The following is a 22,708-nucleotide window of genomic DNA, read 5'->3' on the forward strand; positions in this document are numbered from 1 at the left end:
ATAGTACCGCTTCTGATCGTTTTCATTCCTGATGCTACGTGAGAATCACTAGATTTTGTGGTGACCAGGCATGTCAAATATTCGGTGTAGCATCCTTTTCTGTGAGCGTTGGACAAATAATGCAAAATCATATCTTGTTTTTTTTAAAAAAAAATAAGAGTTATTCCTTGACAGTTTGAGCCACACCAACGATTAAAATACTCTTTTAATGGAAAGTGATGATTCACCAGCACAGGATATCTAAAGCCTCATTATGTTTTAGAGAAATGTTATAGTAGAGTTTTGGTATTATCAAATGTATTCCATCTTGATAAAATTCATTTGAGGTTGGATAGTAGCTCAATCAATAGTATGGCAATCTCCCTCATCAAAATATCCCTTCTATATTACTAGCATGATCTCCCCCAAGAAAAAACTCAAAAATATGGTTGTTCTATATTAGCACCACAAAGAAATTCCGTTAATCTCTACGTATGGTTGTTCCAATTCAAAGTATCGTTTTGGCCAAGAAGGCTACTTCGATTGCTAGCCCTGATCACAGGCTTCGGACCATAAACCGTAGGTGTGGGTTTTATTATATAATTTGTGTTTGGTTACGCTAGAAATTAATCAGCAAAATCATCTGTGGCGCTACGCTACGTCGAGACTGATCCTCTCTCCCTCAACAAGTTAGCAAAATTATCTGTGCTGCCACTCCAGCCAAGAACAAGGTAGACTCGTGTCCACTCCAATGAATCATTGGATTATGAAGTTAATGGCCGGCAACAAATCAAAACAAATGGGGAAGAACAGAAACAGGGCTGAATCTGATGCCATTGCCTGCCGCCCGTGATGAGCGGAGCTCCTGACGTCCTGATTTTTATTCGCCGCAGCCGCTAGAGACGACTTCTTCGGCTATATCATGGCATCCTTAGTGATCGTTCGTTAGCAACCTCAACCTTCAGCTAGCGGCTGATTCAAGCGCCTAGAGTCAGCCAGACAATTCATGGCATCGATTCTACGGCCAACAGATGAATTTTGACTCTCTTTTTTTTTAGATGATAATGGAGAAGTTCCGATTTTAGATGAATTTTGACTTGGTTGCCAGTTGCCACCGGTGTCGTCCAGCCAAACACGTCCCAGATAAATCGGATTTTACTGTAGTCACTAGCCGAAGCTGCCATTCACTCGTGAGATCATCATCATCAATGTATGGAAATGCTTTGTTTCCGAGCTAACAGGGGATTAAACACCCCATCTAATAATCCAATTAATACCTTAAAATGAGTTACCGCCTAACAAAAAGTTATTAGCTAGCTCCTGTAACTTAAATACACCTAATTGTTAATTATTACTCCCTCCGTCTAAAAAAATACAATTCTAGTTTTGAACCGGACACGCGCCGTGTCCCGGTTCAAAGCTAGAATTGTGTGTTAATAGAAAGATAGTACTGTACTAGCTGGCCAGTCAGCAGCTAACCTAGTAAAAATCTCAACTCTGCAGTCCCTTAATTCTGACGGGCGGGGCCTGCATGTCAGGCACAGCCTCACCACCGCGTCGACCGTCGACCCAGCCCCTGCAGCTCTTGAGCCGTGCAGGAGCAGGAGCAGGAGCAGCAACAGCACCGGGGAGCGGTGGGTGCGGCCCGTGGGCCGTGGCAGTGCCACTCCTTGGCTACCCTCCCAGTTCACTCTGCCCCCGCCTATATAAAAACTCGGCACTCCGTGGTGCCGCCGTGCGTCGTTCGCCTCCGCCAATCCGGCTATCCCGCAGACAGAGCCACCGCTTCAGTCAAACGTGACCGAGACTCGCTCCGCCTCTCTACGTAGAATCAATCGTAGATCCTTGAGGCCGCGAGCGCGAGCGGCGGCTGCCGGCGGAGACCGCGGAGGGAGATGGAGGCGAGGTACGAGGCGCTGCGTCGCGCCACGGAGGAGGTGGCGGCGGTGGACGCGCACGCGCACAACCTGGTGGAGCACGGCTCGGCGTTCCCCTTTCTGCGCTGCTTCTCCGAGGCCGAGGGGGATGCGCTCGCGCTCGCGCCCCACTCCCTCTCCTTCAAGGTAAGCCGCCGCCCGCCACTTCCCACGACTAGCACTACTCCCGTCCCACTCCGCTCCGCCACGGGGCCCCGCTTCCTCCCCGGTCCTGTCCTGCGCAGCTGTGCTCTTGGAGCTTGCTCTGCTGGTACTCTGACTCCTAGCAGTATATTCGATATCGCGACATTGATGGCAGCCTGCAGGCTGGGTTACCGTGCTAGATCGTGTCGATTGAGGTTTTCGTTGGCATATTTTAATAGTTTTATTGGCGGTCCCTGATGTGCAAACGCTGCTATACGTATGATTCAACTCCGTGTTCCTGAATTCACTAGTACTGTGGATCAACTCAAGAAATTATTTTAGAAGGTGGCAAGTAGTCCTGATTTGATTGCTTGCTCACACAGCTAACTAAACAAGTGCTACTAGTTGGTTTTGGAGGGTAGTGCAGGGTTCAAAGGGCACATATATAACTGATAGACATGGATGCAAATTTACTGCAATTGACCAGCTTGTTTTAGCAGAATATGCTGAGCTCGTCGTTTTCTGCAGTGCGGCATGCAGATGGCAGCAGCATTATGGGCTGCCTTGCCATCGTGCAGTAGAACGTGGTGGCTGTATAGTACTCCGCCTTTGATCGTCTCCTTGCCTCCTGATGAGTCATCAATGCCTGGGGTCCTTGTGAGTGGTGGGGCTGCTTGTTCCGAAACTGGAACCGAGTCTTGCGTATATGCACATGAGGAGCTGGTCTGGAATGCCCAGCCAAGTGTCCATGGCCTCAGGGGTTGTGGGGCAATTTTCCAGCAGCTTTTATCCATGTTAGTAATTACAGAGTCAGTAGGCCTCCTACTAGCCTTTTGGCCTAAGTATCGTTGTCCTTGCCCTGCGATCAGCCAATTACTGTAGCACTTGCAACATGTTTTTGTTAGATTTCTCTTTCAATAGCGTGTGGGGAAATCTGACGCAAGGCATGTGCCCGTTTATGTAGTAGAATGTTTTTATAAGGCACCTAGCCTACATAAGGGTGCACTATCATATAACTCATTACATCCGTGGAACCTCATGAAATGCTCAAATGCAGAGAAGCCTGAGGGACATCGCTGCATTGTACAAATGTGAGCCCTTACTTGAGAAGGTGGAGAAGTTCAGAAGTGCTGAAGGATTGAAATCGATTGGCTCCAAATGCTTCCAAGCTGCCAACATATCTGTCATCCTTATAGATGATGGCATAGCATTCGACAAAATGCTAGACTTGGAGTCTCACAAGGCATTTGCTCCTGTAGTTGGCAGAGTTCTGAGAATAGAAAGGCTAGCAGAAACAATCATCAATGATGTGAGTGTATTTCTCTTGTTTTTCTCTCTAGGTATTACATTTTTTTTCTGTATTCACTTTTTTTTGTTACTAAGTGCAAAGGTTGCTTGGGAAAAATTTATACTTTAGCAAAATAGCATGACCATTCATTATGGAACCAGTAACCTATATTACATTTCTTATACTGAAATATCAGATCAGCTATTTGTAGTTAATAATCCATTTTAACTACTTTTTAAAAAGTAATGTTTAGTCAACTTGCACGATTACCATTTTCAGGAGTCATTCAGTGGATCAAGCTGGACACTGGACTCATTCACTGAAAGCTACATAGCTAAGCTGAATTCATATCCTCCAGATTTTTCAATACCCTTTGCAAGCCAATTGGATTATTTTTCTTTAGTTCATTTTGATTTAGGAATATCCTTAACTTATTGCTCACAGTTTCTAACCAAATTGTTGCATTAAAAAGCATAGCTGCATATAGAAGCGGCTTAGAGATCAATCCCAATGTTAGCAAGACTGATGCAGAGGATGGTCTTCGTAAGGAGCTAACAGGTAGACACTTTTTTTTTTGATCATGGAGATAGAACGCCTAAAACAATCTCAACAAAATTTTCAATTATGTTCCTCCATGTTTTTCAGGTCCTAGGCCATTTCGGATTACAAACAAGAACCTGATTGACTATCTATTTACCTGCAGTCTTGGAATTGCTGTTTCACTTAACCTGCCAGTGCAAATTCACACAGGGTGACGACAATTTGGCTCCTAGTATGAAAGCAATGTTATATTTTGGTTGTTTCAATATCTCATACATGTACATATACTCCTATACATTTTTCAGTTTTGGAGATAAGGACCTGGACTTGCGAAAGTGCAACCCACTACATTTGCATGCTGTTCTTGAGGACGAAAGATTTGCTAAGTGCCAAATTGTTCTTCTACATGCTTCTTATCCATTTTCTAAGGAAGCATCCTATCTTGCATCTGTTTACTCCCAGGTAGATCCTGATTTTCTCCTATTGCATATATTTTGGTTTCATGGCTTTTAAGTTTTATCCATCCCTAAAAAACAACAATCAGGTCTACCTTGATTTTGGCTTGGCGATTCCAAAACTTAGTGTTCATGGAATGACATCGTCCCTGAAAGAGCTTCTGGAGCTAGCTCCCATAAAGAAGGTAAAGCGTCCATCTTCTGACTAACAGTTTCTAGAAAAGTTTAAGTTCTGAAATTAATTCAGTCTACCTTATGATCCTGTGTTGCTTAAAAACAGAACTGAGTTTTATCCTGTCTTCACTATCAATCATATTGTTCATATTTCACTCTGTACTCTCACTACACTAGCAGGGCTAAGTTTTAATAAACACAGAAAATGCTGCGGTAGCAGGAAATGTTCCAGAATTCAAGTTCTGGTAACAGACAATACTGCAGTTAAATATAGTGGGCATACGCACTGCTAACGTGATGGGTGGGGGCATCAGTTGTGACGCCACCCATGTGGTTCGAGCCCCCATTGTGCTGCATTAAAAGTTCCCTCACTCGCTCGTTGTTTAGACTATCTTCAGCTGCTGGCGCGGGGAGTGCCACATGGGTGGCCAGCCTCTTAGATCAAAGCCTTTGGGTCTATCTTTCCTCAGGGGTCTATTTTTTCTTGGTTAAATATGTCGCGCCAGATTATTTTCTCCAGAAGTGGTTGATGCATATTATAGGCAGACCTTCTTAGTCTGGGTTTAACTGCTTATGAACACGTTATGACCATTCTGTTTGAGTGCCACTCTTGGCTGTGTTAGTCGCTGAATTCTTACTTTTGGTAGTAGCAGAATTCTTACTCTCATCGAGAGAGGATGACACTAGGAGTTGGAGCAATTTTCTGGTTTATTTCCAAATGTCATGCCAACCTGAGGGGTTGGGGGTACATATTTATAGGCTGCTAGTCAACCAAGCATATGTCAAGATGCTAGTATAAGATGCTAGTCTAAGATGCTGTCCTCTAAGATGCTGTCCTCTAGTCTAAGATGCTGTCCTAAAAACAGACCATGCAGCCACAAGGACCATGTGACCAACACAGCCCCACAAAGACCAGCCCACACATGAGACTTATCCCATCATTCTCCCCCTAAGTCTTGTGCGTCGTCCTGTGGGAAAGTTGAACCATCCCGGTTCTGGAGCAGAGCACAAGGAACTTGATCCTCCTAAGGGGCTTGGTGAGCAGGTCCACAAGCTGGCCCTTGGTGTTGATATAGCTCGCAGTGATGCTCCCTTCCTCCAAACAGCATCGGATGAAGTGGTACCTCACTCGGATGTGCTTGCTGCGTTCATGGAACACGGGGTTCTTTGCCAGGGCCAGAGCGGACTTGCTGTCCACCCTGAGCTCCACCGCTCTAGTGTCTCTGCCGAGGAGATCACCGAGCAGTCGAGCGAGCCAGAGCGCCTGAGTCGAAGCGGTGGAGGCCGCTATGTACTCGGCCTCGCAGCTGGACAGGGCCACCACCTGCTGCTTGACCGACTGCCAGCTAACGAGGCACTTGCCGAGGAAGAAAAGGATCCCGCTCATGCTCCTGCTGGTGTCGATGTCGTCGGCGTGGTCGCTGTCGCTGTACCCAACGAAGTGTGCCGCCCCAGGGCACCTAGGGTAGTAGAGGCCGTGATCGAGAGTCCCCGCAACGTAGCGGATGATCCTCTTCACAACCTGCTGGTGCTCCGTCGTCGGTCGCTGCATGAACCGACTAACGTAGCCGACGGAGAATGCCAAGTCCGGCCGTGTGTGGGCGAGGTAGCGAAGGCTCCCCACAAGACGTCGGTACTGCGTAGCTTCCACCTCCGTCGTGCTGTCGCGGCTCAGCTTCAGCCTCTCCTCCATCGGAGTGAGAGCTAGGTTGCAGTCGGTGAGCCCAGCTAGCTCAACGACGCGCTTGGCATAGGCGGTCTGTCGAAGCGTGATCCCGGAATCATCCTGGTGCACCTCGATTCCCAGGTAGAAGGAGAGAGGCCCCAGGTCACTCATCTGGAAGGTGGCCTTCATCTCTTCCTTGAATGCCGCCATCTCCGCCTCCTTGGTGACGGTGATCACCAAGTCGTCGACGTAGACACCCACCAGCAGAGCATTTCCTCCACTGCCCCGTCGGTAGATGGCCGCCTCGTGCGGGCTTTACTCGAAGCCCATCCCCTTTAGCGTGGAACCCAACTTGGCATTCCATGCCCTCAGTGCCTGCCGCAAGCCATAGAGGGCCTTGCGTAGGCGGAGCACCATGCCCTCTTTGTCGGGGATCGCAAATCCCGGCGGCTGGTGCACGTAGACCTCCTCCTTCAAGTCGCCGTTAAGGAACGTCGACTTGACGTCCATGTGATGAACACGCCAGCCCTCCTGGGCAGCTAGCGCAAGGAGGAGTCGCACGGACTCCATCCGTGCCACGGGAGCAAAAGCGTCGTCGAAGTCGACCCCCTCCTGTTGCACGAAACCTCGTGCCACTAAGCGAGCCTTGTGCTTGACGATGGCGCCGACTTCATCCCTCTTCAGCTTGTACACCCACTTAAGGGTGATTGCGCGGTGACCACGAGGAAGGTCAGCAAGCTCCCAGGTGCAGTTCTTCTCGACCGCATCCATCTCCAACTGCATCGCGGCGTGCCATGCCGCGTGTCTCTCGTCCTCTGCAAACGACCGAGGCTCGCCGTCGTCACACGCAAGGTGCAACTGCGCCTCTAGGTCGTGAGGCACCGGTCCCGGCACCGGTTGGTCGCCGAGAAGGTTCTCCATCGTACGGTACCGCAACGGCTCGCCGTCGTGGTACGCGTCGATGCGCTCCTTGTCATGAGAGAGCGGAGTAGTGAGCTCAACCGGGCTGTGCTCGACACGAGCTGGTGTTGGGGTAGACGTGCCCGGACAGGTGCCTGTCGGTGCTGGAGTGCGTGGCGGTGCCGGTTGTGGTGGAGCCGGCGAAGGACTCATCGCAGCCGAGGTCCTGTCTGGAGAGCGTGGTGCCGTCGGAGTAGCAGGCGCCGGGATCGGTGGAGGCTCGGGGACTGGGGTAGACGCGCTCGCCGAAGAAGAGCTGCCTACTCCCCCAGCTCCCTCGAAGTGGACGTACTCGACAGTGAAGTCGTCGTACGTCGGAGCCGAGCCGTCGTCCACCGCCTTGTCCCACGCCCATCCTCGCCCTTCGTCGAACACAACATCGCGCGCCGTGCGCACACGCTGTGTCTTCGGGTCGAGGATGCGGTAGGCCTTCGAGCCCTCCACGTAGCCGATGAACACTCCCGGAGTGCTCCTGTCATCGAGCTTGCTGATGTGGCCAAGCTCCTTGGCAACGCGAGGCAGCCAAAGACCCGCAAGTGGGAGACCGCCGGCTTGCGCCCATGCCAAGCCTCGTACTGCGTCCTGCCGTCGAGCGCCTTGGTAGGCGAGCGGTTGAGGATGTAGACGTCCGCCACCACCGCCTCTCCCCAGAAGACAGCCGGCATTCCCCTCTGCTTGAGAAGGGCCCGAGCCATCCCCACAACCGTCTGGTTGCGCCGCTCGACGACGCCGTTTTGCTGCGGGCTGTACGGCGCGAAGTAGTGGCGCTGAATGCCCTCATCAGCGCAGTACGACGCGAATTCAGCCGTCGTGAATTCGCCGCAGTTGTCGGTGCGCAGCACGCGCAGCTTGCGGCCGCACTCCGCCTCCGCAGCAGTCTGCGAGCGCCTGATGGCGTCCGCAGCCTCTCCCTTGCTGCCGAGGACCATCACCCACATGTAGCGGGAGAGGTCGTCGACGAGCAGCAGGAAGTAGCGTCGTCCTCCCGGTGTGGCCGGTGTCACTGGGCCACACAAGTCCCCGTGCACAAGCTCAAGCCTCTCCTTGGCTCGAAAGCTCGCCCGCTGGGGAAAGGGGAGTCGCCTCTGCTTCGTCAACACGCAGACGTCGCAGAGCTGCTCCACATGGTCGAGGCACGACAGGCCTCGCACCATCTCCATGGCACTGAGATGGTGCGAGGCCTGCCGTGCCTCGACCATGTGGAGCAGCTTCTGGATACCTTGGCAAGAAGGCGACGACGGCGATCCCAAATCCTCATGACTCCATCCTCAACCACCACGCGCGAACCGTTCTCATCCAGCTGTCCCAAGCTGATGATGGAGTTCCTCAACGCGGGGATGTAGTAGACTCCGGTGAGCAGCCTGTGCTCACCAGACACGGCGGTGAAGATGACGGAGCCGACGCCCTTGATCTCCACGTCGGAGGCATCCCCAAACTTGACGGAGCCTCGGACGCTAGAGTCAAGCTCAGTGAAGAACTCCCGTCGACCGGCCGGTCATGTGATGGGTGGCGCCGGTGTCGAGGCACCACCCTTCAGTCTTGTCGTTGCCGGAGCCGTAGCCGAGGAGGGCGTGTGCTTTTGGCTCGTCAAGGTGGAGGAGAGCCGCTGCGGCCAGTGCCGCTGGAGGTAGCTCGATGCTTGCATGTGCCATGAACAGAGCCGGCTCCTCCTCCGCCTGTGCGACGTGGGCCTGACCGCGTCGTGGCTGTCGACAGTCCTTGGCCCAATGGCCAAGCTGGCCACAGTTGCGGCAGGCGTCGTCTCGTGCCGGCTTGTGCCTGCCGGCGGCGCCGCCCTGGGCGCCTCCGCGAGCATCACCCTCGGCACGTCCTCGCGCCCCGACCTACGCGTCTCTGCGCGGCTTGCCACACTTGCGGCCGCCTGTCGCGGAAGAAGGCCTTCCGGTCACCTTGGCTGGCAAGCCACTGCTCCCGAGTGAGAAGGAACTTCCCGTCATTGGTGATAGGCCCTGAGAGGGACTGTGGCTCATCGCTGTCGACGACCTTGAGGCGACCTATCGCCTCCTCGATCGACATCGTGGAGAGATTCAACAGAGACTCGATCGAGCGAGCTATCTGCTTGTACTTCTCGGGGACGCAGCGGAAGAGCTTTTCAACAGCTCTCTCCTCGCCGTAGGTGTCATCGCCGAACTGCACCATCTTCTGCAACAGAGTGTTGGGATGGAGAGCGAAGTCATCAACGTCCTCACCTGGCTTGAAGGCCAGGTTCTCCCACTCCTTGCGAAGTGCCTGCAGTGTGGACTTGCGGGCGCGGTCGCTGCCGATGCGTGCCGCAGCGATGGTATCCCAAGCCTCCTTGGCAGTCCGATTGTTGGTAAGCGAGAACTGCATCTCGGGCGGGACTGCAGCGATGAGGGCATCCAGCGCCCGTCGATCTAGGTCGTAGTCGACGTCGCCGTACCGGACTGCCTCCCACATGTGCCGCACCTGGAGCTTTACCCTCATCATCGCAGCCCACTCGACGTAGTTGGTCTTGGTGAGGGTAGGCCACCCACCGTCGGGGCCGACGTCCCTGACGACAGCCTGGAGCCCGTGGTAACCACGGTACCGATCCGGGGAGAGAGAGCCACGCTGCCTATGAAGGCCGTGCTCTCCATTGACCCGTCCGCCACCGTCGCCGTGCGCGCCTCCTCCAGGAGCGCCACCGGCGCGTCCGCGCCTATCGGGGCTGCCGCCGCGTCGCCCGCGCTCGTCCTGCCTCCCTCCTCAGCAACTCGAGGTCCGCGTCGGCGCTGTCGTCAGCATAAACGGAGCTGCTGATGCTGCCACGTAGGGCCTCGACCTCTGCTGCCGCCGCACGCGCTGCATCCGCTGCCGCAGCGGTCTCTGCCGCCGCTCGCTCGCGTTCCTCTGCCGCGGCAAGTTTGGCCTCCTGCCGACGCCGCGTGCTCGAGGCGACCGAGCGCTGAGACTGCCCTGCAGACATGACGCGCTACCGGGGGGCTGCTGCGTGGGGAGAGGGCTGCTTCAGATGAGCTGCTGCTCGTCTGCGCAGAGGGAGAGGAGTGAGCAGGAGCGGCCGGAGCTGCTGCTGCTCCTAGCTGGGGCTGTTGTGCGGCTGGGAAAGGAGATGAGCAGGAGATGCTTAGGCTACAGGATAGTACGGCTCTGATACCTGTTGTTAGTCACCGAATTCTTACTCTTGGTAGTAGCAGAATTCTTACTCTCATCGAGAGATGATGACACTAGGAGTTGGGGTAATTTTCTGGTTTATTTCCAAATGCCATGCCAACCTGAGAGGTTGGGGTACATATTTATAGGCTGCTAGCCAGCCAAGCATATGCTAAGATGCTAGTCTAAGATGCTGTCCTAGATGCTAAGATGCTATTCTCTAAGATGCTGCCCTTTAGTCTAAGATGCTGTCCTAAAAACAGACCATGCAGCCACAAGGACCATGTGACCAGCACAGCCCCACAAAGACTAGCCCACACATGAGACTTATCCCATCAGGCTGTAGACTTATGCATTTTTTATTAAAAAATTATATAATTCATCCAAGTCTTCTGAGTGAGGCATTTTGTTGACGCCGAATTGGATCTCGGATCACACACCAGCAATGGCTAGAACGCCTGAGGTCGCACACGCCAAAAGCAGCGAGCAGCTTCAAGACCAACAAAACCGATCTAGAGATTGATTAGGCCGATTTGAAACCCGTCCTTCGCCTATAGATCTCTGTTAGAATAGGCGCCCTAATGGGCTGGCCTTGGGCCTGGCGCCTAGCCTGTTAGGCTGGCTGCCTTAGGGGTTAAGATAGATAGATTACATTGATAAAGCAAGGATCATCGTTGATTGGGTGTTTTCTATAAACCCTATTGATCCTTGCCTATATATTGTACCATGTACTGTTGCTAATCTATCAATCAATTCCCGAGACCTATGGCCTGGCGCCTAGCCTGTTAGGCTTGCTGCCTTAGGGGTTAAGATAGATAGATTACATTGATAAGGCAAGGATCACCATTGATTGGGTGTTTTCTATAAACCCTATTGATCCTTGCCTATATATTGTACCATGTGCTGCTGCTAATCTATCAATCAATTTCCGAGACCTATTCGCTTGCAATCTCGAGAACACCTCCCGGGGAGACCCGTCGGGGAGATGCATGCCGAGGTTGTCCTAGGATCGGCAAGGCCAACTAGAATACCGTCGAATCTCGCGGAGAGATCCGCCGAACGGCAGGAGATTGGAAAAGTAGGGTAAAAAGGGTAATAGATGTAAAAAAGATCGATTGGATGTTGGATAACTCAATCGGCCGTGATCCTCCAATATATATAGAGGGGGTGGTCTTATCCCAATAGGAAACCCTTCCGAGACGCAATCTTCAAGTTTTCCACGAGTTTGGATTCTCCTGGGTTGGAACTTCCGACCTTGCGCAAGTCGGAAGTTCTAACTTGCGCAGGACAGAAAGCCTTCCCGAGGGCATAACTCCTTCATCCGGATTCCAAATTGAACATTCCATATATGTTTTTTGACCATCTCGACGAGAGGAACTCAACGGCGGAGTCCATTATGCATATTGACAAAATGTCAAAAATGACATTTTTAGCTGTCAACACATTTACAGACTCATGGTTCAAACACAGCGAACAAACACGACTCGACCTAGCCCAAACTGACCTAGGTTCCAAGTGCAAGTCCTAGCCCTTGTAGTTTCTTCGCACTAGCCATGCACCAAAGGCTGTGCTTGTCCTTCAGCTCACTCCAAATTGTGTTAATCGAAGGAGATGCGCCCTCAAACACACATGCATTCCTATGTTTCCATATAATCCAGGCACCGAGAATAATTAAAGTGGTCACTCCTTTTTAACTTTTCTCATCGTCTTGCGTCACCAATCTGCAAAAGTACTGTCAGTTTTGATATAGTCAATCAAAATGAAGTACTCTTCTCATCGTCTTGGCCTTCCTTGTTTGATCGTCAGTTTTGATATCCTGTGACTGGCTGCAGTCGGTGGAAAGTGGTACTGTTCTCCTGTTCGGTTTCTGTTTTGGATTTCAGTTTTAACTCTACACCTGTAGTTCTTAGTCTTTCGTTTCAGCTTAATTTCTTGTTTCCCCCTTTGTGTTGCTGTACTGTTTTGGACGCGTTGTTGCACTTCCCACTTCTCTTAATGAAACACACGTGCAATGCCAGCCAAGGTGACCGGAGGAAGGGGGAGCCTTCTTCCGCGACAGGCGGCCGCAAGCGTGGCAAGCCGAGCAAGGCGCGCAGAGACGCCTAGGCCGGGGCGCGAGGACATGCCGAGGGTGATGCCCGCGGAGGCGCCCAGGGCGGCGCCGCCGGCAGGCACAAGCCGGCACGAGACGACACCTGCCGCAACTGCGGCCAGCTTGGCCATTGGGCCAAGGACTGTCGACAGCCACGACGCGGCCAGGCCCACGTCGCACAGGCGGAGGAGGAGGAGCCGGCTCTGTTCATGGCACATGCCAGCATCGAGCTACCTCCAGCGGCACCGGCCGCAGCGGCTCTCCTCCACCTTGACGAGCCAAAAGCACACGCCCTCCTCGGCGACAGCTTCGGCAACGACAAGACTGACGGGTGGTGCCTCGACACCGGCGCCACCCATCACATGACCGGTCGACGGGATTTCTTCACCGAGCTTGACTCTAGCGTCCGAGGCTCCGTCAAGTTTGGGGATGCCTCCGGCGTGGAGATCAAGGGCGTCGGCTCCATCATCTTCACCGCCGTGTCTGGTGAGCACAGGCTGCTCACCGGAGTCTACTACATCCCCGCGTTGAAGAACTCCATCAGCTTGGGACAGCTGGATGAGAACGGTTCGCGTGTGGTGGTTGAGGATGGAGTCATGAGGATTTGGGATCGCCGTCGTCGCCTTCTTGCCAAGGTATCCAGAAGCGCAAATCGACTCTACGTCCTTAACGTGCAGGTGGCACAACCCCTCTGTCTCGCTGCTCGTCAGGACGACGAGGCGTGGCAGTGGCACGAGCGTTTTGGGCACCTTCACTTCGAGGCCCTGAAGCGGCTCAGTGCCATGGAGATGGTGCGAGGCCTGCCGTGCCTCGACCATGTGGAGCAGCTCTGCGACGTCTGCGTGTTGACGAAGCAGAGGTGACTCCCCTTTCCCCAGCGGGTGAGCTTTCGAGCCAAGGAGAGGCTCGAGCTCGTGCACGGGGACTTGTGTGGCCCGGTGACACCGGCCACACCGGGAGGACGACGCTACTTCCTGCTGCTCGTCGACGACTTCTCCCGCTACATGTGGGTGATGGTCCTCGGCAGCAAGGGAGAGGCTGCGGACGCCATCAGGTGCGCGCAGGCTGCTGCGGAGGCGGAGTGCGGCCGCAAGCTGCGCGTGCTGCGCACCGACAATGGTGGCGAATTCACGGCGGCTGAATTCGCGTCGTACTGCGCTGATGAGGGCATTCAGCGCCACTACGCGCTGTACAGCCCGCAGTAGAACGGCGTCGTCGAGCGGCGCAACCAGACGGTTGTGGGGATGGCTCGGGCCCTTCTCAAGCAGAGGAGGATGCCGACTGTCTTCTGGGGAGAGGCGGTGGTGTCGGCCGTCTACATCCTCAACCGCTCGCCTACCAAGGCGCTCGACGGCAGGACGCCGTACGAGGCTTGGCATGGGCGCAAGCCGGCGGTCTCCCACTTGCGGGTCTTCGGCTGCCTCGCGTTCGCCAAGGAGCTTGGCCACATCAGCAAGCTCGACGACAGGAGCACTCCGGGAGTGTTCATCGGCTACGCGGAGGGCTCGAAGGCCTACCGCATCCTCGACTCGAAGACACAGCGTGTGCGCACGGCGCGCGACGTTGTGTTCGACGAAGGGCGAGGATGGGCGTGGGACAAGGCGGTGGACGATGGCTCGGCTCCGACGTACGACGACTTCACTGTCGAGTACGTCCACTTCGAGGGAGCTGGGGGAGTAGGCAGCTCTTCTTCGGCGAGCGCGTCTACCCCAGTCCCCGAGCCTTCACCGACCCCAGCGCCTGCTACTCCGACAGCACCACGCTCTCCAGCCAGGACCTCGGCTGCGATGAGTTCTTCGCCGGCTCCACCACAGCCGGCAACGCCACACACTCCAGCATCGACAGGCACCTCTCCGGGCACATCTACTCCAGCTCGTGTCGAGCACAGCCCGGTTGAGCTCGCTACTCCGCTCTCTCACGACGAGGAGCGCATCGACGCGTATCACGACGGCGAGCCATTGCGGTACCGTACGATGGAGAACCTTCTTGGCGACCAGCCGGTGCCGGGACCGGTGCCTCACGACCTGGAGGCGCAGTTGCACCTTGCATGTGACGACGGCGAGCCTCAGTCGTATACAGAGGCCGAGAGACACGCGGCATGGCGCGCCGCGATGCAGTTGGAGATGGATGCGGTTGAGAAGAACCGCACCTGGGAGCTTGCTGACCTTCCTCGTGGTCACCGCGCGATCACCCTTAAGTGGGTGTACAAGCTGAAGAGGGATGAAGCCGGCGCCATCGTCAAGCACAAGGCTCGCTTGGTGGCACGAGGTTTCGTGCAGCAGGAGGGGGTCGACTTCGACGACGCCTTTGCTCCCGTGGCACGGATGGAGTCCGTGCGACTCCTTGCGCTAGCTGCCCTGGAGGGCTGGCGTGTTCATCACATGGACGTCAAGTCGGCGTTCCTTAACGGCGACTTGAAGGAGGAGGTCTACGTGCACCAGCCGTCGGGATTTGCGATCCCCGGCAAGGAGGGCAAGGTACTCCGCCTGCGCAAGGCCCTCTATGGCTTGCGGCAGGCACCGAGGGCGTGGAATGCCAAGTTGGATTCCACGCTAAAGGGGATGGGCTTCGAGCAAAGCCCGCACGAGGCGGCCATCTACCGACGGGGCAATGGAGGAAATGCCCTGCTGGTGGGTGTCTACGTCGACGACTTGGTGATCACCGGCACCAAGGATGCGGAGGTGGAGGCATTCAAGGAAGAGATGAAGGCCACCTTCCAGATGAGTGACCTGGGGCCTCTCTCCTTCTACCTGGGAATCGAGGTGCACCAGGATGACTCTGGGATCACGCTTCGATAGACCGCCTACGCCAAGCGCGTCGTTGAGCTAGCTGGGCTCACCGACTGCAACCCAGCTCTCACTCCGATGGAGGAGAGGCTGAAGCTGAGCCGCGACAGCACGACGGAGGAGGTGGACGCTACGCAGTACCGGCGTCTTGTGGGGAGCCTTCGCTACCTCGCCCACACACGGCCGGACTTGGCATTCTCCGTCGGCTACGTTAGTCGGTTCATGCAGCGACCGACGACGGAGCAGCAGCAGGCTGTGAAGAGGATCATCCGCTACGTTGCGGGGACTCTCGACCACGGCCTCTACTACCCGAGGTGTCCTGGGGCGGCACACTTCGTCGGGTACAGCGACAGTGACCACGCCGGCGACATCGACACCAGCAAGAGCACGAGCGGGATCCTCTTCTTCCTCGGCAAGTGCCTCGTTAGCTGGCAGTCGGTCAAGCAACAGGTGGTGGCCCTGTCCAGCTGCGAGGCCGAGTACATAGCGGCCTCCACCGCTTCGACTCAGGCGCTCTGGCTCGCTCGACTGCTTGGTGATCTCCTCGGCAGAGACACTAGAGCGGTGGAGCTCAGGGTGGACAGCAAGTCCGCTCTGGCCCTGGCAAAGAACCCCGTGTTCCACGAACGCAGCAAGCACATCCGGGTGAGGTACCACTTCATCCGAGGCTGTTTGGATGAAGGGAGCATCAAGGCGAGCTACATCAACACCAAGGACCAGCTTGCGGACCTGCTCACCAAGCCCCTTGGGAGGATCAAGTTCCTTGAGCTCTGCTCCAGGACCGGGATGGTTCAACTCTCCCACAAGACGACGCACAAGACTTAGGGGGAGAATGATGGATAAGTCTCATGTGTGGCTGGTCTTTGTGGGGCTGTGCTGCTCACATGGTCCTTGTGGCTGTTTTCTGTTTTTAGGACAGCATCTTAGACTAGAGGACAGCATCTTAGAGGACAGCATCTTATACTAGAGGACAACATCTTAGCTAGGACAGCATATTAGCATCTTAGATTAGCATCTTAGACTAGCATCTTGGCATATGCTTGGCTGGCTAGCAGCCTATAAATATGTAACCCCAACCTCTCAGGTTGGCATGGCATTTGTGTGAGCTTGTGTGAGAAATAGACAAGAAAATTGTCCCAACTCCTAGTGTCATCCTCTCTCGATGAGAGTAAGAATTCTCCTACTACCAAGAGTGAGAATTCAGCGACTAACAAATGAAACACACGTGCAATGCACATTCTCAAAAAAATTGCTAGTGCTAGTACGCTACTTGGTTCCTGCCAGTAGTGATTCTTTCATCATAACAAGTACCTATCCTGGAAGCTGTCCATAGAAATTCAGTGATGCCTAGTCAGACCTTCCATCTTAGGCATTACAAAGTATCTTGTTCCTACTTTGTGCTACAATACATTCAATTTACTGATGTTAGTGCTTTTCTTTAATATTCAGTATCATGTCCATAGTTCTTAAGGCGTCGCCTAGGCGACGCCTAGGCGTCCAGGCGTTCCCACCTCGCCGTGGAAACAATGGCGCCTTGCCCCCTAGGCGCCGCCTAGGCGCCGCCTAGGCGTCCAGGCGTACCATGCACTCGCCTGGACGCCTCACCGCCTTAAAAACTATGATCATGTCACCTTAGTAACATTACTCCATTTTGATTGATTATATATATATCCTGATGAATGTGACTGTCTTGTTGCCACTTAGATATGAGCAACCTATGTATTTCAACTTGTCAAGGTACACTTTGCTTGGTATTTCTAATTTGCAAAAGTTTTCAGGTCATGTTCAGTACTGATGGATATGCTTTTCCAGAGACATATTATCTAGGTACATTCATCATCTTATATAGTTCATAAAATGATTGAGGAGCATTGCCCATCGGTACAAATGTTAAATATCTTATCAGAAATCAAGGTGCACGAATGGTAGCTTACATTAGGATAAGTAAAAATACTTTTTTTTACCATGAACAAAGAGATTAGAAAGGATTTTTTTTGGTTCATGGGATTTTGATTTATAGATATGTTTGCTACGGTTTGTATTGTGAACCATGGAAGGGTGTATCTACATATTGAATATGTATTTAATATATGCTGGTTTAATGTTTCATTTCTTGATTCATACATTGTGCTGATTCACAGGTGCAAAAAGGGCACGGGATGTTGTTTATCGTGTCCTATCTGCTGCATGTGAAGATGGAGACCTTAGCATTCAGGAAGCCATCGAAGCTGTTGAGGACATCTTTAGAAGAAATGCATTGCATTTGTACAAGTTAAATGTTGTCAACGGATCAATAAATCATGAGACTACCATAGTTGGTGACAGTGTGTCATTGTCTTGTGTTGAAGAAGATGTGCTCTTTGTTCGAATAATCTGGAGCGATGCTTCTGGTCAATATAGATGCCGCGTAAGTACCTTTTTCTGACCACATACTGCAATTAATATGATGCGAAGTATTGATACTTCTCATGATCCATGGATCAATACAGTTCTCTGTTAGTTTTACCATGGAAAATAAAGTTATCAGTTGATTTTTCTCTTGCACTGTTATCTGCTCCATATAAAGTTATATACGCTTGTATAATGAACTTTGCCCAGCATATTACACCTGCTGATAACTTGTTTTTCTTTTATTTTTTGTTTTTGGCAAAAAAAAAAAACACAACCAACATAGCACGTTAAGTATGTTCTTATAGTTGCAAGTATTCTTTCTGAGTCTTGAGAAAATAGTACATCATATTTTATTCACTTCTCAAAGAATTGTACTTCCAGGTTGTGCCAGCTGGACGATTTTATGAGATTACAAGGATTAAGGGTGTTGGTCTGACTTTTGCAGCAATGGGAATGACTTCATTTTGTGATGGCCCAGCAGATGGGTCTAACCTTACTGGTGTAGGCGAGATCAGACTTGTACCAGATATGCCAACACTTGTTAGGATCCCATGGTATTTCTGATTGTTTTGAACATTCTTCACTACCTTTTTAAATAACTTGATCAATCTAGGAGGAACAATGTGGCATTGTGAATGTAAACATGAAGAAAGAACCACCCAAATTCGTGTTGAAGAGGACTTTAACCTGGTTGGTGGGAGTGCACACCAATTGAACTCAGCCCAGTTCCTTCTTAAGTACACTTTTCAGTTGACACACCCATTGTGACACTTGTTTTCGTTCTTGTTATTTATTGTTTTCTCCTTACTCCTGTTTCCACATCAATGATATGCTGACTTACATTCTATTGCTATTCACCTATTCCTCTCTCATATCTATGCATTTGAAGTTCCTATGTTAATTATATGGGTAACTACTACTCCCTCGATTCCAAATTGTAAGTCTGTTTTTTCAAGGTACATAATTTTTGTTATGCACCTAGATATATGCTATGTCTAGATACATAAACGGCTTAAAATTTGGAACGGAGAGAGTACTAGAATAGGGGATATTGAAATAGCATGCCAGTCTCATTCCTTTACTAGTAATCACCTAATATATTCTTGTAAAATAAAAATCTAAATTATGTTATAACTCTAAAAATCAATTGCTACATTATGGTTAAGAGTGTTCTATTTTTTTGGTTTTTTTCTCGAACACCCAGGGGAGCTGCGTATCATTTCATTAAGAAGAAAGATGAGTACACAGAGATAAGAAACCCCATAGCACAACACACCCACCTTACTTAGGGAAAGCACAAACTTTTAGCCTATGACAAAAGCAAGTGACACAACTACCAGGGCCAGGGCAGGACTCAAAAGTGCCCATCTAGTGATTCTGTTTTCTTGTTTAGTTCATATTAATTCATCAAATGCATTAAGACATCATGTTTTATTCTTTTAATAATATTAATATACCTATTAAAGTTGGTTTGGTTATGCTAGTATAAATTTTATGTTTGTAGAAGCCTCACTTCTAATTATGTTAATGGTAGATTACTCTTGTTACAAGGTCAAGACGCGAGGAAATGGTGATGGCTGACATGCAAATAAGGCCTGGAGAAGGCTGGGAATACTGTCCTAGAAATGCCTTGAGGAAAGTCACAAAAGTTCTGCTAGATGAGTTCAATGTGGTAAGAATAAATCCACACTTTCTCCTGTCTAAATTTTCAAAGGCCGTTTCGCCTCATGGATTCTAAATTGCATTTGTTTTGGTATTCATGCTTAGTTATTTATCCTTTCAGACAATGAAGGCAGGTTTTGAGAATGAATTTTTTCTTCGTAGAAAATTAGTAAGGTAGCTTTTCCAGGCTATGTTTCCTATTGAAAGTTTTAAAACCTTTTTATTCTTTATGGATCTGAATAGAAAATCTCTGCAGTGATGGAGTTGAGCAGTGGGTTCCATATGATAATACCAATTACTGCTCAACTTCAGCATTCGATGGCGCATCATCCATATTACAAGAAGTATATTCTTCCCTCAAAGCTTCAGGCATTATTGTTGAGCAGGTAAGGGCTTTACACTTGTCATGTGCAAAAATTTCATGTCAAAGTACAACATTTGATGTCAAACTTATTAGTTCATTTGCAATGATTTCTTGATTGATTTTTTTCTGTGTACCTCTACCTCCCCCTCTCTTCTAAAAAATGGCAGTTGCATGCTGAGGCTGGAAAAGGGCAGTTTGAGATAGCCTTGAAGTATATCTTGTGCACTCTTGCGGCTGACAAACTCATATATGCCCGTGAGACTATTAAATCGATTGCTCGAAAGCATGGACTGCTAGCAACATTTCTTCCAAAGTAAGTTATGGGTCAACATAGATAGGTCTGCTCATTTAAGTTTCACCACATTATGGTTCGATAATGGAGACTAACTTATCTTGTGACCATAGGTGAAAAACAGTTAAGTGAAATTAAGCTAACAATTTATTAAATTAAACAGAAACAATTTAAGTACTAGCTTCATAGAATGGATTTGTCTGTTTACCTCATTTTGTGCTAGTAGCAAAATGTTTGTGAACAGATTTGGCCAGGCAAAAGAGAGTTGAAACTCTTTTGGTGCTGAAGGGAGCTGAAATATGAGCTATACTTGGTCCATACTGGATGATCACCAATCATTTCAAACTTTATGGGCCTATTTGTTTGCCTGCACGAGCGGCCTGGCTGACGGGCAGCAGCTTCTTGTATTTGGTAGGCTGGAAAGCCTGGCGGGCCAGACTTGGCATGCCGCTTGAAGCAGCCAAAAGCCTGCACCTGGGGAAACAGAAATGAGGTTCTTTTCTTCTAGGCTCGACCCGTGTTCACAACAAGCTATGGCCCACAGCTCATGCAGCCAAACAAACATGGGGAGCAAGGCTCTGGTTAAACACAGTAACCAAACAAAGCTGGTTGCACCTCCCCAGCGGCCCAGCCTGCTCATATCTGCTCTGACCCAGTCCATCCTCACGGGCCACCCTCGTGCAGCCTACCAAACAGGCCCTATTTATTTGATATCTGATTCTTTCTTCTGCCTGGACACTTTCCAGGCCTGATTTGAATGATTTTGGATCTGGTTCTCACGTGCATCTGAGCTTGTGGGAGAATGATCAGAATGTTTTTATGGGGTCAAGTAAAGATAATTTTCATGGAATGTCAAAAACTGGACAACAGTTCCTTGCTGGAGTGTATCATCATCTTCCATCAATATTGGCATTTACTGCTCCTCACCCAAACAGGTAATGTCTTCTATTAACGCTTCTAAGAATGCCCTGTAATTCAATTGAAATCTTGATAACTCAATACATTCTTTGTTTCTCATATAAGCTGCATGATATTTACAAGATGTCAATTCATTTATCCCTATAATCCAGACAGCATAATTTGCTACTCCTCTGACAAAATGGCAGGATACTGATGAAACCATTTCAACAGTATGTTATGTGCTCCCTATTTAATGATCAAGTTCACTTGATTTTTTTTTATTTTTGTGTATAGCTATGACCGGATTCAGCCAGATACTTGGAGTGGAGCTTATCAATGCTGGGGGAAAGAGAACAGGGAAGCTCCATTAAGAACCGCATGCCCACCTGGTGTGCCTCTTGATTTAGTCAGCAACTTCGAGATCAAATCCTTCGATGGTTGTGCAAATCCGCACTTGGGTCTTGCTGCTATCATTGCTGCCGGCATCGATGGGCTAAGAAGAGACCTTAAGTTGCCCGAACCAATTGGTATGAATTCCTTATGCCTGGCCTTTCCTTTTGGCCATTGTTTCCAAAATTTATGCCTTGTCGGTAATATTTGGAAACTAACAACATTTGATCCGATAAGTGACAAGCGTTCGCCGTTCGGTACTGGATGAAGTACTATATGTCTAGAAGAAAACATCATTACCTCAGTATGCAAATACCTTATGTGATTTGTGCTGTTTGCAGAATCAAACCCTTCTGATCACGCTTCCAAACTGAAGAGGCTACCGCAGAACCTGCAGGAATCTGTAGAAGCGCTTTCTGCAGATAAGGTTTTGCATGAATTAATTGGTGATAAACTTGTCACAGCTGCTATAGCTATACGGAAGGTCAGCATTCTTTAATTTTCTTTTCTTTTAGCATGCTTTAATCTCTTTTTATTGTTTTAATTTTAAATATTCTGTACGAAAATATTTTAGGCTCCATCACCATTAAGGCATTTTTTTCCCCGCAGGCTGAGATCGATCAGTTCGCGAAGAATCCGGGTGCACTTAACGATCTCATCCACCGTTACTAGGGCCAACGAACGGAATGAGAAGCTACGTTTTCTTGGGCGTGGCAAGGGGTTTCACTGTATGACCAACCGAGAGACTATGTGGAAGAATAAATTCTGTTCCAACGGTTAACTTCGGATTCTCATATCCTGTGACTGAACTTGATACCCGGTGTTTCTCTTATCAAATATATAAAGGTTCTTTAAAATGTGAAATGATAGGCACATGTAAACTCTCGCTATTTTCTTCCTCTGGCGGTTAGAAACCGCTACAGAGCCTTCAACCATCGGCACTAGGCTCTCCGGCCAAATGGGTTGCTGCCCTTCACGCGATGCCCGTCCTGCCGTCCACTTGTCAGTTTGTTGGAACTAGCGGTTCCGGACAGAGTGAGGGAGACAGGGGCCTCCGCCCGCCAGGTGTCGCCCTTGGGCGGAGGCTCGGGATAGGCACGACAGGTGAACTTGTGGGAAGCTGGCACGAAAAGCTAGGGTTTCATTAATCCATTCACCATCCATCCGCACGGTTATAAGTGTTCCCTATTTATAGGGCTCAACTACTCCCTGACAGAATTTATTACAATGCCCCTCAACTGCTACAGTACATTCCTGGAATATTCCGTCACTGGTCTCTTGTTTGCGGGGCAATCCTGCCACACCGTCTCCAAGTAACGGGCCTCCATAAGCGGCCGGCCCACCGTGCCTTGGAACTTCGGCCCAAAGGCCTGGGTTCCCGATGCTGGCCTCCGTCTTCGGGGGCGCGCCGTCGCCTTGGTGGGTCTCCGCCGGTCCGATCGGAGACATCGTCCGTATGCCTCCGCCCGGCCGCGTGGGCGCCGTGGTTCCCAACGCTGGCCTACGTCATCGGGGGCGCGCCGTCGCCTTGGCGGGTCTCCGCCGGTTCGGTCGGAGACGTCAACCGTGGGTCTCCG

General features: G+C 50.7%; 1 protein-coding gene across 1 annotated transcript; it reads left to right on the forward strand.

Moving 5' to 3' along the window:
- The first annotated feature begins 1,705 nt into the window (after positions 1-1,705).
- Positions 1,706-21,995, forward strand: LOC136536717 (protein fluG-like). The gene is made up of 18 exons (XM_066528918.1): positions 1,706-2,042; positions 3,097-3,348; positions 3,607-3,673; positions 3,769-3,885; positions 3,973-4,078; positions 4,173-4,329; positions 4,412-4,507; positions 16,911-16,959; positions 17,274-17,539; positions 17,905-18,077; positions 19,075-19,195; positions 19,307-19,359; positions 19,442-19,571; positions 19,717-19,862; positions 20,588-20,776; positions 21,036-21,268; positions 21,473-21,615; positions 21,741-21,995. The coding sequence occupies exons 1-18, from the start codon at positions 1,875-1,877 to the stop codon at positions 21,801-21,803; spliced, it is 2,529 nt and encodes an 842-aa protein (XP_066385015.1). The 5' UTR covers positions 1,706-1,874; the 3' UTR covers positions 21,804-21,995.
- The last annotated feature ends 713 nt before the right edge of the window (positions 21,996-22,708 follow it).

This window comes from Miscanthus floridulus, chromosome 1 (genome assembly GCF_019320115.1).
Source record: "Miscanthus floridulus cultivar M001 chromosome 1, ASM1932011v1, whole genome shotgun sequence".
Classification (NCBI taxonomy): Eukaryota; Viridiplantae; Streptophyta; class Magnoliopsida; order Poales; family Poaceae; genus Miscanthus; species Miscanthus floridulus.